At 38.5% G+C, this 18,785-nt stretch overlaps 1 protein-coding gene across 1 annotated transcript in view; it reads right to left on the bottom strand.

Annotated features, from left to right (window-relative positions):
• Positions 1-18,391, bottom strand: part of LOC117662493 (glutamate decarboxylase 1-like) — a 34,839-nt gene extending 16,448 nt beyond the window's left edge. The window contains exons 1-7 of the mRNA XM_034411942.3: positions 18,238-18,391; positions 11,410-11,544; positions 9,877-9,967; positions 5,001-5,113; positions 3,620-3,735; positions 1,226-1,305; positions 46-100 (exon numbers count right to left, since the gene is read on the bottom strand). Of these exons, the coding sequence (XP_034267833.2) occupies positions 46-100; positions 1,226-1,305; positions 3,620-3,735; positions 5,001-5,113; positions 9,877-9,967; positions 11,410-11,544; positions 18,238-18,268 (621 nt within the window). The 5' untranslated portion in view covers positions 18,269-18,391. The remainder of the gene's footprint in view (positions 1-45; positions 101-1,225; positions 1,306-3,619; positions 3,736-5,000; positions 5,114-9,876; positions 9,968-11,409; positions 11,545-18,237) is intronic.
• Positions 18,392-18,785: the final 394 nt, after the last annotated feature.

Here is an 18,785-nt window from a genome sequence, read left to right as displayed (position 1 = left end):
AATATGCCACTCAAATACAATAAGAAAACAAACAAACAAACAAACCTGTCTCTTGACTTTGATAATATTTTCCTCCAGTTCGGATGGAATCATTTTCCCTCTGTTTAAATGTTTTAAAAAGTGAAATGTAGATTTGATAAAGATGGCATGCTCAAATTTTCCAAACGTGTAAAAAAACCTTTTTTTTTTGCAAGCAAAACAAATCACAGATATGTATTTCTGAACAAATCCCCATGACAATCAAGAATCCATGCAATCATTCTCAAAATGGACCCACCTACATACACAAAAAAACCATACAGTAAAGTGAAGAAGAAAGGATAGAGCTTGTAGGTCTAATTCTTCCATTGTTCATTTTCTTCATGATACATGATAAACTTCCTCAGTACTGTAAAACAATATTTTCATTAAAAATCCATTTGTAGAGAGAGGCTACATTAATAATTATGTGGGAACCTGCACAAGCAGAGGCATCTACCAATAGACAATCACCTTTGAATATGCAGAAAACCGTGAGAATAGGAAATAAAGACACAATAGAAGTCATAAAGCCATGAAAATCTCCTTTTTCCCTCTTCAAGGAATGTTCAAGGATATCAATGAAGTCCTTATCCTTTTTTCCCTCTCAGAAAACAAAATAAAATAATAAAATAAAATCTGTTTACTGCTTGGATTTACAGTAGAAGTTGGGGGGGGGAATGTCATTTATTGTTTTAAATTGTACTAATATTCTTTGTTAAAGCATCATTCATTTTCTAATGGACTCATTCATTCTATGCATAGATGTTCTTGATATCCTTATACATAAAGCCATTTTTATTTTCTGTGACAACTAACTTCAGCAGCTACATTTTGATGACACCGATGGGGACAATAGACCCAGTTTGAGCTGATATATTATTTATGATAAATTAATTGATACATTTTACAAGAATCCCTTGACTTCATGGCAGATCTGTACAATGCTGGAGGAAAAATTGCTGCTCTGGGAAAAGTACCTGTTTCTCATTGTTTGTGAAATGCTCCAAGGAAGTAGAAATTATTGTCAAATAACTGACAACTAAGTCATTTGCTCAGGGAGATTTAACCTACTGGGAGGGGAGGGGAGGGGTGCATTTTGTGAAAATAATGAAGCTGGAAGATGAAAATGCATCTCTATCAAAGAACATTAGAGGAAGTGAATTGTACATACTGATATTATGCAGGAAAACTTTGAGAACCTTACCTTTCATCACATTTGATAGCAATAACATTATCCATCCCAATTCCCACAACTGCTGCTGCCTTTTTTATAGAATAGTGACTCTGAAATAATTTAGAGCAGAAATCATCAAATAGGGGAGAAAAAAAAAGACTTCACAAAATGCATTAGAGATAAACAATTTTATAACTGCTCTTTTTCTTAAGAAAAATGAAACACGGTAACATTGAGTTTAAAACCATGACTGGTCTGCTAACATCAGTGGGACTACAGTTCAGTTTTAACAATCCTTATAATTGTACCTGGGAGCAAACCCCATTGAATCAAATTAGAGGAACCTGTGAATAGGTGTGTATAAATAAGAAACAAATTAAGACTTAATAGTGATGATATTAGAGGAGGCAGCAGATGACTTTCAAAATTCTCAATACTGTTTGTAGGGTCATCAAGGAATTAAATACTTCTAAGGAGAAAAGATTTCAAAGTATTTTTGAGAGTCAATTAGCAATAGCCATAATACAATTTACTTCTTTTTGGGGTTTGTTACTGATGCAAGTGCTTTTTCTCAGTACTGTTAATTTAATATAATTGTGGGGCATTATGCAGAAAAATAGCAACTACCATAAACAATTTGAATCTGTTTTGAGAAAGTTACCTTCTTAGCATAGGGAGAGTGAAAAAAATAACAACAAAATAAGCTAAATTATTTCTATGAAAGTTTACCTCATAAGTGAAATTACCAACTGAGTGTGCCTTGTCTAAACTATGGCCAAAATATCACCATAATATAATCTATGATACAGTACAGTTGTGATCCACGTGGAAAATATAATCAAAGTTCATAATTCTTTGATTTACAGTTTATTAATTTATAACTGTTTAAGCTAGTCATCTTCCTTAAATTGTGACAAAGTGAGTCACATTTTATGCACTTTGGAATTTGTGTTAGGCAAATCTTTCACATCTGATGTTCTCTAGATATGGGGGTTCTGTTTTCCAGTTCTGCCAATTATATCTTTAATACATAATAATAATACTTCTAGAATAATAGCCAGGAGTTCAATTCTCACTGGCTCAAAGTGGACTCATCCTTCCATCCTTCCGAGGTTGATAAAATGAGGATCCAGATTGTTAGGGCTGTAAAGCACTGTGAAGCGGTATATAAGTCTATTGCTATTGCTATTATAGCACACCTAGAGCCAGTTGCCATATTGAAATTAGCAACATTAGGTTGACACAAAATCGTATTGTGTCAGCAACATGGAGCAGGGATGACTGCAACTATAATAATTGTTTCTAGGCTAAGATTCATGTATTAGATACCAGTCATTGACTGTTGTGGCTCCGATCACCGAGCCTGTGTTATCAGCAGGAGAGGACTCCAAGAGTGAAGGAGAGGAGTTGGCAAGGCCTCCCTCTCCAGGACCCTCCTCTCTGGCAATGCCTCCGGTGTCCTCCGAAGGCCAAGAGATAGGCCCAGGGCCAAGCACTTCCACACAGCTGCAGGTGGACAGTAATGATGATGATGATGAGTCTTTGCTGGACCCTCGACAGCATCGCAGAGATAAGTACGCGCAGCAGAGGAAGAGGCGTGCCAGGGATTAGGCTGAGTCACTGGACCACACCCCACAGGGTATAAAAGGGGGTGTGGTGGCCGTTCAAGCTCTCTGACGAGCAAAAACTGATATTGAACAAATCTCTCTGCATTGCTGGACTTTTTGAATATTCTCTTATCTGTTGTGTGTTGGCTTTGAAAAACACTCCCTTCGTAAGTAAAAGACTCTTGGAAGCCAGCCACTGGGTTGCTGCCAATTCTGCTCTTAGAGAAACCTTTGTCAGCTGGTTTATTTCACTATTGACTGTCTGTGGGGGTGCATGTGTGAGACGGGGACAGAACATTGACTTTGCTCTGTGTTTTGCACAACTCTTGTAGTGGTCATGACAATATTTCCTCACTTTTATAACTAGCCATGAATTATACATTAAAAATTCATTTTCCTCCCTTTTGACAAGGTAGCTTTCTTTGTGGTAAGTAATCAATTGCTAAAATCAGGGTGAGTGGAATTGAGAGATGGTGAATACCAGTCCTTTGAGGTAGGTAAAGTCAGAAAAAAAGATTCATTAAGAGTCTTGAAATGTACTTTAATGTGTTTGGTATTGTAACAGAATTTTGGAAGCCTATTAAAGCCCTCCTCTATTCCAACATATAATTAATACAATGAAAGTGGACTTGCTTTGAGTTTCTTTCTCATGGTTTCTACTTTCCCAGGACTCAGATATCTTTTCTGTACTGGCTCTACATTCTTGTGGCATTCCATCACACAGAGTTCATTCAACTATCATGTATTAGTAAGATAATTGCAGTCTGCCACAGTCAAACAACTTTATAGAAGTGTGATTGCACATATAAATACTCACATGTTCAGAAATAAATAATATGATCTCTGGAAGGGCTGCCATGCCTTTGGTTTTAATCTCAGGGTAGTATTTATAGCGAGCAACTAAAACACTGTAGAGGTTTGATATGCTTCCCCCTGGTAAAAAATTAGATTTCATTACCATTTGAATAGCTGAGTGTCATTGGGAATTAACGCTTCATCTCATCATTTAAGTCAAACAGACAAATTTCAGATACCAAAGGCAGATTAATTTAAGTTATTTCATGTAGTGAATATGGATCATCCACACAGGTAATGTTCTCAATTGCAATTTTCTAGAGGCAGCTTATTTCCATTCAAGACATTTTTCAATGCCAAGGAAGGTCTAGGTAGAAAAGCCATGAAAAGCTTGCTATGTAAGTAAAACTAACCTGATTACATTCTCATCCACTAAGATACAACATAATTTATTAGTGTTAAAAATGATGTTGCATTGATTCCAACATGCTGAATTCTACAACCTTCCACGATACTCAGATGGCATATCATTGTTTCAATCTGGTATGGTCCATCTTCATCATTCAGTGAAAATCATTATTATCTCTCATCCACTGGTGATTTGCAGCATCGTTATAAAGCTTTGGGTGCCACAAAAATAATTGAGAACAGAGAGTAGAACAGGATGACTAAGTATGACTTTTTTCTTGGTAGGTTCTTATTACAACACATCCAATGCAATGATTTTGCCATTTCTGTATTCATTTTAAGGAAGGAGGAAAGTATTGAGCAGCAATACTCAGCAAGGCTGAGATTGCTGTCTTCAAATCTGTGGTAATATAGATAATGCCAGGAACCAGGATTTTGCTTCCCTCCCTCTACTGAAGTCGTACCCCATTATCCTCCCATAGCTTTTCTTCTCCTGAGGAATTAAAAGCAATTGCTTCTTATTGTCTTCTCAGTATGAAGATGCCACCTATTTCCACATAGAAAGAGTAAGGAAAAGGTAGCCATCTCACTGGAAACAGAGGGGAAGGACCTCCACAGGCTGGATGTAGAGGCCTTGCAGGACAGACCATTATGTGCAGATCAAAGTTTCCTTTCTCTGCTTTATAGTGACATCACATGTTTGTGTGTACACAGGAAGAAAGGGGAAGATATATTATCCTTATGTATGTATAATGTACCGTTATTATTTTTATAAATAACTCAAGAGGGCAAACATACTAATACTCTCTCCTCCTCCTATTTCCCCACAACCAGAAACCTGTGAAGTGAATTAGGCTAAGAGAGAGAGTGGCTGGCCCAAAGTCATTCAGCCACCTTATATCCCTAGGAAGAGACTAGAACTCACTATTTGAAATGTCAACAACCTACACTGGTTCCATAATTTGAATAACACTGAACATTTTTAATCTACTTACCTGGAGAAAATATGCCATCTGATTCCCTTTCTTCCCATCCAATAATTTCCTGCATTTTCTTCAGCAGGATCTCCTCCATTATGATGAATACTGGTGCTATTTCATATGTAAACCTGTTAAAATATTTTAATGTAATCAACATAACACAGTCAGCAAACACAGAAACTGAAACAAATCCAAATTGCTTGACAAAGATAAAAGCAAGGCAGTGATGCAGAATTCCATCTGGTTCATTTAGAAAAGATCTATTCAAAGAATCCAGTAGCTATACATACAAATAAAACTATAGAAACATAGACTGATGTATGCATGCATTTTATCCCTAAGGCTCACCTAGAAACTAACAGAATATCACATGGGATATGTACCTTGGGCTAGTCCTTCATCATTTTAGCCAATGTCTATCCACTGCAGGACAAAGGCCTCTTCTGCATATTTCCAACCTATGCGGTCCTGAGCCTTCTTTTGCCAATTGGGCCCGCAATATTTATTTATTTATTTATTTATTTATTTATTTATTTATTTATTTATTTATTTATTTATTTATTTATTGGTTCGATTTATATGCCGCCCTTCTCCGGAGACTCAGGGTGGCTTACAATGCGTTAAGCAATAGCCTTCATACTTTTGTATATACATGCTTAGTAGGGCTTCCCCCCCCCAAGCGGTGTTCTTTTTATACAAAGTCAGCTTATTGCCCCCACAATCCGGGTCCTCATTTTACCTGGAAGGATGGAAGGCTGAGTCAACCTTGAGCCTGGTGAGATTTGAACTTGCAGTAATTGCAGGCAGCTGGCAGCTAAGTGCTACTTAACAGCACTTTAGTCCGCTGCGCCACCAAGGCTCTTGGTGTACTTGCAAGTACTTATGACTTGCAAGTACTTATGACTATTTATGTGCAGCTAAACTTAGAATAACCTTTGAAAAATTCCTAGAGTCACCCCTACTTTTTTCAAGTGCTTTTCTTATTATCCATTTGCCATATTCTAACTAATCGCTAAGCATGGTTCAGTGTTATCTGAAATATTAAGGAAATTATATCCAACTATTTTTGAATTACTAATTATAATATCCTATTTTTTTCTCATGTTATTTTATATTGTACTATAATCTGATGAACCTTTCTGGTATATATTACACTTGAATGTGAATGTTTAAGGCTTTTAAATTAGATTTTAATTTAAATCTAATTTAATTAGATTTTTAAAGACAGTGACGTGTATGTGTGAGCCTTTGGTGATATGTAGACACTAGTTGCGGTTAGGTAATTTATACTAACTTGTATTTAATTGTGTTTGGGTGTTCCCTTATTAAAATAGGCCAATAATAAATAGAAAAGCATCTATAAAGTCAGTCTTCTTTAACTAAGCTAGTTCCTAACCTGGATTTACAAAACTCCATCATTCCCTATTGGCATAATCTCAGCTCACTGAGGGTGATGGGGTGGGGTGGGATGTAAGCCACAATTCAAAGATAGAGGCAGAAAAGCAGCAGGGCCAAACAGGTTTTGAGGCCAAATCCAATAAGATTTCCTTTTTCTTTAGAACAAAAGGCTTTTATCTGCCTGATTTGTCCTCTGTTATTTTCATAGTTTATGATTCCCAGATTTTAAATGTTTTTAGTCACAGTTTTATCAGCATTTTACAATTATTATACGTCGCATTTTAATGATTTTAAACCAATATCAATCCACTCTTGAATGTCTTAGACATACTATAAAAAAGGATGGAATGAACCATTCTTATAGAGTTATAGATTCCATAAATAGCATTTATCAACTATAGAAGTCTTTCCTATTTTCATTCCTTAAATACCACTGTACCAAAAGTAAGTCCAGAATGCAGAGGCCAGAAAGATGCAGGGTGGTCTCCCCAAAATATGTTCCATTAGTAAAGTTCTGAAATGTTGTGGTACTCCATAAAATCCAGACATAGTATTTCTAGAAGTGCGGACAAATACCTTATGTGAATGAATGACTTGAAAGTGAATACCTAACGATTTTTCAATTTGTTTTAACCACCAGACTAGAATTCACAATCAACTTCAGATTTGGTAGGATGTTCACATACACCTGGTCACACCAACCAGCAGCCATTCTCTCTGTTTACTATGAGAGTACCAGATACATTTGATATAAAAGCATGGTCATAGACCCATACAAGTAAGAACTCTTATCAGGAAAAATGTGATGGCCATTCTGTTTCATTTTTTTTTTTTTTTACGGTTATAAGATTCCCATTACTTCTGCCTCTCCATTTTGTACCTCTCTGTAATATTGATTGAACCCTTCTATAGTGCATTTTTACATTTTTGTCTGAGCCGTTCTAAAACTCTCTCAATAAAATATCAATGTAACAAAATATGCAGAAGGGCAACTTGTGTCCTAGAACCCTGATGGCGAACCTATAGCTCGCGTGCCAGAGGTGCTCACACACAGTCCTCTCTGTGGGTACCTGTGCCGTCACCAGCTACTCTTCTGGTTTCCAGTGTGCACATGCACGCTGGCCAGCTGGTCTTCACAGGTGCTGGAGCACCGGAAAACAGCCTGAAAAATGCCCAAAAACCGGGCTGCTTTCGGGCTGGTTTTTGGGCCAAAAACAGCCCAAAAAACAGCCTGAGAACAGCCCCCCAAACAGCCAAAAAACAGGAATGTGCGTGCCGGCCAGCTGGTCTTCAGGATTCCGGAACTCCGGCACGCACACATGCACGTGCATGCATGCACACTCCGGTTTGGGCACTCGGTGCCGAAAAGGTTCGCCATCACCATCCTAGAATCACCTTCTTCCTACCACTTTGGAATGAGAGAACTTTATTTCTATTTCATGTTGCTTTATGTACCACATGAAGTAACTTGCTAGGATGGGCAGGCATATAAATTGAATAAATCAATACATACAAGTTGTGTTTGCCCATTCTAACTTTTCTATATTGAAACTTACATTTCCAGGAGCATGTCCTTGTAAGAAAAGGAACTGTAAGAAACTTCCTAATAGAAAATGTATATAAAATATGAACAGTAGTACAAACTGTTTTCACATCCATACGAAATGAATGAGTTGGAGTTATAGTCGCATATTGTAGACCTTAAGGTTTTAGGTTCCTGGGCAACTAAGAGTTAAAAGATGTTATTGTATACACTAATTTTAAATATCAAACAGGCTGCACATAAATCAGACTGTTTAGCAATGAAAAAGGACCTTTTTCAAAGCTTTTGAAGAGTTGAACTGATGCCATCTTGTATCATAAATAGCTCTCTTTATTCCATCCAAATTATTAGATACTTAACCCAGAACGGAAAAATGATTACATTTGCTGACATTTTGTATAATTTACCATGACTGTTAATTCTCTTTGTATCTGAAGTTCTTAATAACCTTCCTACTGACTCCTGTGATTTTTTTCCAACAGTTTTTTTTTTTCTTCACATTTCTTGCACAATAGCCATCTTGTTAAAATTTTACCATGGAGATGAATTCTGATGCTCAAAATGTTAAACATGTGACTGAAGTATGAGCAAAAGTATTTCAATTTTTCTGTGTTGAGTAGAAGGATCACCCTCTCCTATATCCTCTAAGCCCTATTAATATTGCTAGGTGAACTACTTGAGCATTAAAGTTTGTTTTCAACAACAAATGCCAAATTATTTTTGTTTCTCTTGAATAAAGAAAAAAATGGTGGAGAAGCTACAGATAATCCTTAACTTACGATAGTTCATTTAGTGACCATTCAAAGCTACAATGGCACTGAAAATGTGACTGTTTTTCAGTTACAACTTCTGCAGCATCTCCATGATCATGTGATGAAAATTCAGATGCTTGGTTAATATTTATGACCACTGCTGTGTCTCAAGGTCTTGTGAACCACTTTTGAGACCTTCTGACAAGCCAAGTCAATAGGGAAGCCAGATTCACTTAACAGCCATGTTACTAACTTAACAACTGCAGTGATTCAAGTAACAACTGTGGCAAGAAAGATTGTAAAATGGGGCAAAACTCACTTAACAAATGTTAACAGAAATTTTGAGTTTAATTGTAGTCATAAGTTGAGGACTATGTGTACTACTAAGGAGACTACAAAACTGTCAGCATTCATAGGGCTTTCCTTCTGGATCAACAGAAAAAAGAACTTTTCAAAGAACTAAACAATGTCAACATACTACTTCTAAGAAGTACCATATTTTACGGAGTATAAGACTCATGTTTTCCCCCCTAAAAGAGGCTGAAAATTTGGGTGCGTCTTATACTCCGAATGTAGAAGTTTTTGAAACTTTTTTTCAGCCCTAACAAGGCACTAGTGAGTGAAGCACGCTTTGTCTGATACCTCTGATTCTCAGCTGTGCTTTAGAAGCTTTTTTTCAGCCCTAACAAGGTGCTAGGAAATGAAGCGATCTCCGTGCTTTGCCTGCTTTTCTCATTGCTGCTCCCTCTTCAGCTGTGCTTTAGAAGCTGTTTTTTAGTCCTAATGAGGCCCTAGCGAGTGAAGCGATCTTCCGACCTTCACCTGCTTTTCTCATTGCTTCTCTTCAAAGATCAGCTGTGCTTTAGAAGCTGTTTTTTTATCCCCAAGCAGGAGATAAAAAGTGCACACGCGTGCTCAAAACCAGCAAACTAATGTGCTGAAGTTGCCCAGACTAAGGACACTAGCCAGATGAATATCTGGTAGGCAGATTTTTTTTCCTATTTTCCTCCCCAAAAACTAAGTTGTGTCTTATACTCTGGTGCATTTTATACTCCGAAAAATATCGTAATTTTTATTTGTACTTATTACTTATTGCACATGATCCAACCAGTCAATTAGACACAATGTATCAAGGATTCATCATTTAAAATTTCAATCTTATATTAATCCTATATAAAACTGAGATTACAGTACATACATATTTGTATTTGCAGTAGCTGTCAACCATTCTCCAACAAGTCCTATAATGTCAAGGCCACTGGAAAGTTGGTTGAAATAACGGGGATGTCCTTAAATATACAAATGTTAGAAATACATCATTTTAAGACACTCTTAATATTGCAATAAAGCAGCCACAGGTAGTTGGAAGATAATATAAAAAAGTGTTTTGCCCACGTGCCTAGGTTGTTTTATATGTAAAAAGAGTTCACATTTTTATGGGACTATAATATCCCTCAAAACATTCATGGCACAGCAGTGAACAAAGAACAAAAATCTCTTCAAAAATCTGCATTACAAAAGACATTTCTGAGAGATGCATCCAAGAAAGAGTAGTGTCAAAAATTATACAGTCCATGAAAGTATGTGCTGTGGAGATTTATATTTTAGATGTCTGCATCAGAAAAGTTTAAAATCATAAAATCTAGCATCAGGAAAGGCAAAAGACCCTCTCCCCCACAAAATTATAATCTCTATAGAGAATAAACTTTTGCTTGACTAGTTTACTTATTTTCTTAATCTCTGTAGGGCAGTGGTGGGTTGCTACCGGTTCACCCTGGTTTGGGCAAATTGGTAGCGGCAGTGGTAGGAGGCTCTGCCCACCCAGCCAGATCCTTCTGTGCATGCGCATAAGCATTGTGCGTACGTGTGAGCATGCACACGTCCATGAGGAACTGGTAGCGACGGGATTTGCAACCCACTACTGGTGTAGGGTATCACTCTCAGTAAAATTGTCTGTTTATCAGATCTTTTGGCCTATGATTCTCAGGAAATGGCTTAACATTTTTAATTTAATGGGTCTATTTGGAAAAGTGCCTTAGAAACAAGTGAAAGAACTAGGAGAACTTTGTTCTTTCTATCCAGTTGGAGAAGTACAATTATGAAAGAATCCTCCAACTGTGTGGCAATTCTTTGTTTCAGTTCCATCGTGTTATTTTATATTGGGGGCTGTTTCCTTAGATTTGTTGCCAGCTTGGAATGGTGAGGAATGCAGCAAACATTTTCTTCATGAAGTAGTCGATATTATCTTCAGTTATATCAAAAAGGCCGTTGACAGAAAGAGCAAAGTGCTTGATTTCCACCATCCACATCAGCTTCTGGAAGGGCTAGAAGGCTTCAATTTGGAACTCTCTGATCACCCTGAACCTCTGGAGCAAATTCTTGTAGACTGCAGGGACACCTTGAAATATGGTGTTAAAACAGGTAACTAATAATATATATTTATTTCAGTATAATCATCTGTTCCCTAATTTTGTGGCCCTCAGGTATCTTGTGCACACAATTGCCTTGTTCCACCCTGACCAAGCAGGTTCTGAGGATTTTACTAGCTAAGCTAATTCCATTACTTTTCATGCATTAACAAATGTCTGCAAATGCTAATTCTCTTTAGAAAAAAACAAAGCCATTGAAATTTCCCTATACATGTTAACATGTATCCTTTCAAACACAGAAATTGAAAAATTGAAAAAGGCACAAATTGAAAAACTTATCTTTAAATAAATGTTAGTATTACCTGACCCATATATGTTTGAAAAATTTCTTTCAAAGTTTTGAAAACCAGATTTTTTTTCTTTCTCTTCACATTCTCCATGGAAAGTAGAAATATGTTTGGATTTTTGTCGGTGAGGTTCTGAATGGGCCAGCCCATCTGGGAAAGTAACACAAGAATAATCATCTTTTTAAAAGTTATCATACCAATGTTTGAGTAGCAGGTAGAAGATCTTAGATGATTAACTGTCACACCTAAAGGTTATAACAACTGCCCTAAAAGGTAGCCTCAAACAGGAATACAGAATTTTAGGAGCAAAAATAAAATAACTGATGTATTTGTCATCTTCTTCCTCTGACATTTTTATATGCTTTGGTACGTGGTCTTAAAAGGTTGATAGCTTTGATTATATTCTAATGATCAGTCTTCTAGAGTTGGAGCATGTGACTCCCTTTTCATCTCCAGCATTTTATTTTCTTTCTTTGGCTTATCATTTCAACTATTTTTTTTTTTATCTTCAGCCGTAAATGTGATTCGTAGACTTGAATATGCTGTATTTACAATTTTCATGTCCATTATGAGATTAGGTCCATGGACAGAGAGAACAGAGCAAGGCATGCTGGTCCCACGTTTCTCCTGCTCAGCCTTATTATTATGTACAACTTGGTTTCAGAGGACTCTGGCTAGCAGAGAGACCATAGTGTTCTGACCTAGGCTCCCTGAGACAGTAAAAAGCACACAATTAGTCCTCAAAAACCTCTTTTTATTTCAATGGCTGTGAATTATTGTTCATTCACAGCCCGTAATGAGTCACAAAGAGTTGGTAAAGAGCCCGACAGAAGTCTGGCCACAGTCCTTTGGGATAAGGCTAATAAGTACCCACCTTTATCTCCCTTGACCCACTGCCAAAGACCCAATTGGTAATTAGCTTTGCAAGGCCACATGGAGCACAGAGTCAAAACGGAGCTTCAGAATTTAAACTGAACAGAACGAACAACGTTGCTTCCTGCAAAGGCTCACATGCCTTTGCTCCTCCTTTATGTCTTATGGGAGGGGACAATCATCTTCAAGCCTTACTCCCGAATCGTCCCTTTTGTTTTAACTGTTCTTGCCTTCTGGCAGCTCTGCGCATGCGCACACTGGGAACAGGCTCCCCCTGTTCCTCTGCCTTGCTGATGTCTGACTCTGGAGGCTCCAGAATCAGCACATAACTTCCAGATGGCCCTGGCCCCATCTCTGCCTCTGATGCAGAGCCCTCGACTGAGCCTTCCCCAGACTCCAGGACTGGCCCATGTTCCTCCCCAGCCTCCTCACTGTCCAACTCTGCTGCCAGCTCCGCAGGTCACTGGCAGACCACAACACATAGCCCCTCTACAGAGTTCTATGTCAAATAGCAGTGATGGCTAACCTTTCCTGAACCAAATGGCCAAAGCACGTGCACGTGTGTGCAAATGCAAGCATGTGCACCTAAACCCCCAAAATGCAATGTGTGTGTAGCCACCGTGCATGCGCCCCACCCCCACCCCATGCGCAAGCAGCCCCCCACACGCATCCCACCCCGTGCATGTGTGCACTCCCCACACATGCCCCGCCCCCTGCACATGTACCACACCCCCACACCCCCCATGCATGCGCATGCAGCCCCACACATCCCATTCCATGCATGTGTGCACCCCCCACACATGCCCCACACTCCGCACATGCATGCATGGTCCCCTGCACATACCCCACCCTTGCATATGTGCGGCAGAGACCCAAAGACCAGCTGGCTGGCATGAGGCGTGCGTGCATGCACAGCGGAGCTGAACTGAGATGACGGCTTGCATGCCATCAGGGTCATATAGGAAACTTGAAGTCTATTGGAGTAAGCAGCCATAATAAATTTAATGTAAATAAATAAATAGTGAACATCAGGACCAGGTTCTCTATACATCACAGGAAAAATGAATATCCTAAAAGAGTTATTGCCTTTATTTCTGGTTTCTGATTTCCTTACATTTTGATTCTTTTTTTCCTGTCTTGGTTTCTGTAGGTTCAAAGTAAGCCTATAAATCAATTAGTTCCTGAAATATTAGTTATTCATATGTAATTGTATTTTTTTAAGCTTGAACATAAACTTGTGGGTAGATTACATACATTCCTGTTCATAAACCTATATGAACTTCAGGAGTTTTCTGAGTAATCTCTTATTTGTTGATGTGTATGACTTCCAGTCAGAATTCAGCCAACTGATGTCCCCACTACAGTGAATTATAATTATTTAATTAAACACCCCAGGGGTGAAATCCAGCAGATTCTGGAGAACCGGTAGCGGAAATTTTGAGCAGTTTGGAGAACCGGCAAATACAACCTCTGGCTGGCCCCAGAGTGGGGTGCGAATGGAGATTTTGTAATATCCTTCCCAGGGGTGGGTTCTAAAATTTTTTACTACTGGTTCTGTGGGCATGGCTTATTTTGTGGGCATGGCTTGGTGGGGGGGGGTAATGTGACTGGGTGGGTATGGCCAACTTTTTTTTTTTTTTACTTTTAAAAGCATTTTTTCTACAACCTTAAGAGGTTGCAGAAAAAAATGCTTTTAGAAGCCTCTGACGATTAGGCAACTCAGCTGGGATCACCAGAGGCTTTTAAAGGCATTTTTTTCCTACAATCTCTTTGGCACAAGAGGCTGTAGAAAAGAATGCTTTTAAAAGCCTCTGACGATCCCAGCTGAGCCGGGCAGTCATCAGAGGATTTTTTTTTTTACTTTTAAAAGCATTTTTTTGGCCGAAGAGGTTGTCTAGGTTGCTCTATTCTTCATAACACCTTTACCTAACATATAGCTATACCAGTGATGGCTAACCTTTTTGCCATCGCGTGCCAGGAGGCTGGTTGCATGCGTGCATGCCCACATCCATAATTCTATCTGCTCGGCCCCTGTGCATGTGCGTGCGACCCCCCATTCCCTCCCGCTGCTGGCACAGGATGGCCCGGTAGGCCCATCATCAGGCTCCAGAACTTTGATAGGAGTCTGGGGAGGGTGAAAACAGCCTCCCCCCCCCCCGGAGGCCCTCCAGAGGCCAGAAACGGCCCGTTTGCAAACTTCCGGTTGGACCGGAAGGCCCATTTTTTTGCTGTCTGCAGGCTCCAGAGCCTTTCTAAAACAGCCTTCCCCACCACCCCCCGAGGCCCTCCAGAGGCAGGAAACAGCTTGTTTCCCTACTTCTGGTGGGCCCAAAAGGTCTGAAAATCAGGTGGCCGGCACGCACATGCGCGCCAGAACTAAACCCACATGCCCACGATATGGCTATGCGTGCCACCTGTGGCACGCATCCATAGGTTCACCATCACGGAGCTATACTGTATTGAAAATCATAAGAATTGTTAAATCTTCAACATGTACTTGTACAAATCCACACACCTCTAACTGCATGTGTGAAAGAGATTTAATCTTCTTCTCTTTGGTCTGATGTTACTGAAAATAATAACCACTCATAGCACAGGTGCAAAACATAGAAAATGCCCTGGTTTCTTTAATTTGAAAGAGCATTGGTAAAGCATTGGTAAAGGTATTTGATTTGAGCTGAATTTCAGCTTAAAAATCAATCAATGAGACTTTGGTGGGCCCCTTTTTCTAGTACTTTCAGCAGCTAGATATAATGCCAATGATGATTTGGAAAGAAATAAACATTGACAGAGGTGATGTTCTGCCCATCTTTATTATTATATGGCTGTGCTTCAGTCTGAAACAATATTTGCTTTTTAAACAATTATTTGAAGAAAACATATTCAGTGTGACTGCAAATGTTTAATATGCCAATTTATTTTGTGACACAGAATACCATATTTAATATGCACAAAGGAAAACCAACTTAAATATCAGATTTCCTAAATGTAAGTACAGTCTTATAGAATTTCATCTCATGAAATTCTTATGCTTTGGTAGACTGAAACCTCTGCCAAATTCTCAGTGTTCAGAGGAAATTTTAATTTGATTAAAGATAAACTGAAAAAAATAGAGAACAAATCATTATATTGTGGAGGTGTAAACCCCACAATATGACAAAGATTAAAATGATGTCACCATGCAAGCACTAAATTGTATAAGTGTTCTGGGTTTATGGCATTCAAAGAAAAGACTAAGCATGTCTTGTCTGCTTTCCTTTGTTCTATATTTCCACCTTTTCTTTTCAGTGTTTAAAATAATCACAGGACCAAACCCCAATTAACTGTTTTCATTCCCCAAATTATATAATCAAATCCACCACCAACAAAACACAATGCTTTCTTTAGAACGTGTGAGATTTTTTTTTTTTAATGGGTGGGGGAAATGGTGAAGCACACAAAGCAAGACAAAGACCAGTCCTACCTTAGTATTTTGACATCCAAGCCTATTATTTTAAAATGTTCCTACTTCCTTCTCCTTGCATGCCTTAAACATTCTTGCAGTTTTAAAGACCTATCAAATATTTCCCACGCATTTGTGTGCAATCTATGGCTTTGCTTATCCTACCTCATTTTACTTTGTTCCTATGCTCATTCTCTGCTATGAGCATAGGAACACCTGCTACTTCCTTAATTATTCTTGCAGGTTTCCAATGATGCCACTACAGTAGAAATTTTGGTCTCTGTGCTCTACCTTCACTATTTTCCTTTCAAAATGATGCATTCGCAACTATCTGCATTTCCTATTTGATCCAGCATGATTCATCCATCAGTTCTGAAGTGCCAGAATGCATCACCTGACTATTTGCCCTTCTACAGAAATCAAGGTGGACACAATGTCTGCCAATGTTTTCTTACTTTACCTCAGAACTAGTGTTTTTCACTTTCTGATAGAAGAAGGGATGACAACTGGTTTGTCTACTACGTTTCACTGAGTATAAACAATGGACTAGTATGTGTTGTTGAAGAAACATACCACCTCTTCCTTTTTGCTCCGATGCACAACCATTTTATTTGGGCTTGAACTAAATGCGCTGCTCAGAAGGAATAATACACGCTATCTAAAATTCAAATTCTTGTATTTTCCCAAGTTTGGGTCCATAACCTTTCCTGCAGGGATTGTTGTACTAGCGTTCCACTTGTATGGTGTTGTCTTCTGGTTTATCTGTCTTTACTTTCTAGTTATGGTCTTGAGTGTTATGTCATCTGAGTACCAACTGATTGGTACATCTTCCAAGAGCTGTGATTCCCCTTACTAATACTTTAGTAAGGAGAATCCTGAGGAATCCTGAAAAGTACCACATTGTGATCATCTTGGATCCAAAGTATTTAAGGGTCTTCTTAGTTTCCTTAATTGTACCTAGAAGCAAATCATAGGTTTTATAGTCATGCATTTTCCTGCATTAGTGTCAGCCTTCCCAGGTAGAGTAGACAGGAAAGTTGAACTGATAAGCTACTACTACAGTCATGTTGGGAACAACAAAGCACATCTGGGTTGAAAGGATAGAACAGTGACACCACCGTTGTCCAGGAGATGCCCAGTTGGGGATCATTTCATATCACCATTAAATTGCCCACCAACGTGGTACCTATCTATCTGCTCGCAGTCATCCAATTTTAGACTGCTGGATTGTCAGGAGATGGAGCATGTGTCAGGAGCTCTATCTTGTGCCATCAACCAGGTCTCGAACATAGGCCTGCCAATTCATCAGCCCAGAATCCTAACCACTGTGAGCCACTGTGCTCCTTTTCTAATGAGCTAATTCTACTTTATTGTAGAACAGAACCATTAACAGAACCTTTCAAATCTGGAAGTACAAATCTTCAGCCTGATAGGTTAGGTAGGATACTTTCTGAATTCCTTTCTCTGTCCACTATGCAGCTGTGGGAACAGCCTCCCATCTGATCATTCTCTATGAAGCGTGTGTCCCCCTGCCCCAAATTTCCCAAGACCATTCCCACGTATCATTACATCTAGAGACCCAGATTGGAATAGTGGTTAAGGCTCCTGTGTAGAAACCAAAAGACTAGTTTTAGTCCTGCCTTAGGCATAAGTGCATCTTGAACTAGCCATTCCTAACCATCATCCCAAGAGGCAGGCAAGGGGAAACCAGTTCTGGAAAACTTTGCCCAGAAAACTGCAGGGACTTTTTCAAGCAAACCAGGTGTCAGGTGTCAGTACTGACTTGAAGGTACAAAACAAACAAGCAGACAAAACCCTACAAAAACACACCTTCCTTCATTACTTCTAAGAGCACATCAGTTTCTTACTAGCTTACAGTACATCTGCACCACCATATTGCAACAATGAATCTACTGGCAAATGAAAACCGCAAATGGTTGCTTGGAAAAGTGAAATTATCATCTGAAAAACAAAAACAGAATACTGTTTTCCTTTTTAATCAAAAGCACATGCCCAAGATTCAGAATAAAGCAGGTGAAAAAGTCATGTGAAAAGTGAAGTTATGAAGTTCCATCATGAGATTCTAAACATACTTAAGCTTCAAGAAGGTTTCTTTGGTTATTTTTTTAAAAATAAACTAATGTATTTGAATTTTTTTTTAAAAAAAAATCTCTTCTAACTCCCCAGGAAAGAAAAGAAAAAGGGTTTTAAGATTTAAGTATTTCTTTTCCAGCACACATTTTTTTTCATAAAACCCACACATGTATTACATGGGTCGTTTTGAGATGCCCACAGAAATACAAGCTTTACCTGCAAGAACTTTTTCTTCCCTTCTTACAGGTATTTTCCCATAGAGAACTTCCAACTGTCATCCATCTCAAAACTATCATCCATCTTCCCCATTCCCAAGATCTTGATCAGTTGCAGAGCAAACTAAAGCTGTTTTCTATTTTTGGAACTCTGGAAGAGCTAGGATATTTTTGGAAGGATGGGGGTAGATGATGAGACAATAATACCTTTAGACTTACTTGTTGTATGGGTAATCATCTGGAAATCCATCTGCTTTCCTCTGAATTATCATGCACCACTGAGTAATATCCACAATACTAAAAACAAAAAAGACAAGAAAAAATTGTAGCAATAGAACTGAACATAAGTGTTCACAAATGTACGTCTTGCTGAACTTATTTATTTTATTACGGAGCACATAGTTTTATATTTCTAGACTGCTCAGTGCTTCTGGGCGTTCCACTACATGATTGGAAAATGGGTGGAGACAAAAGTTTCAGATTTAATTTATAAGGATCTTTTTTTTTTAAAGAGACATTGTTGATTTTATGACTATAGCCATTTGTTCATTCTTATTCAAGTTCAGCAAACTGAACAAGAACTGATAGGAAAAAATACATAGCCATTTATTTGACTTGCTCTTCTTTTTCCCTATCTTCCTTGAACAAACTTTTTCATGAAAAGAAGTTTTTATGAAAAGAGGTTTTTGAAAAGAATGTGCTGTTGGCTGAATCAGGAAGAAAAAAAAAGACCGTTCCATGAAATATCTTGCAATCTTCAGGACATA

The sequence above is a fragment of the Pantherophis guttatus genome, chromosome 3, assembly GCF_059756535.1.
Source record: "Pantherophis guttatus breed Tessera chromosome 3, ASM5975653v1, whole genome shotgun sequence".
NCBI lineage: Eukaryota > Metazoa > Chordata > Lepidosauria > Squamata > Colubridae > Pantherophis > Pantherophis guttatus.
Note: the sequence above shows the minus strand (reverse complement) of the source record. Positions and strands in the feature narration are given on the sequence as shown.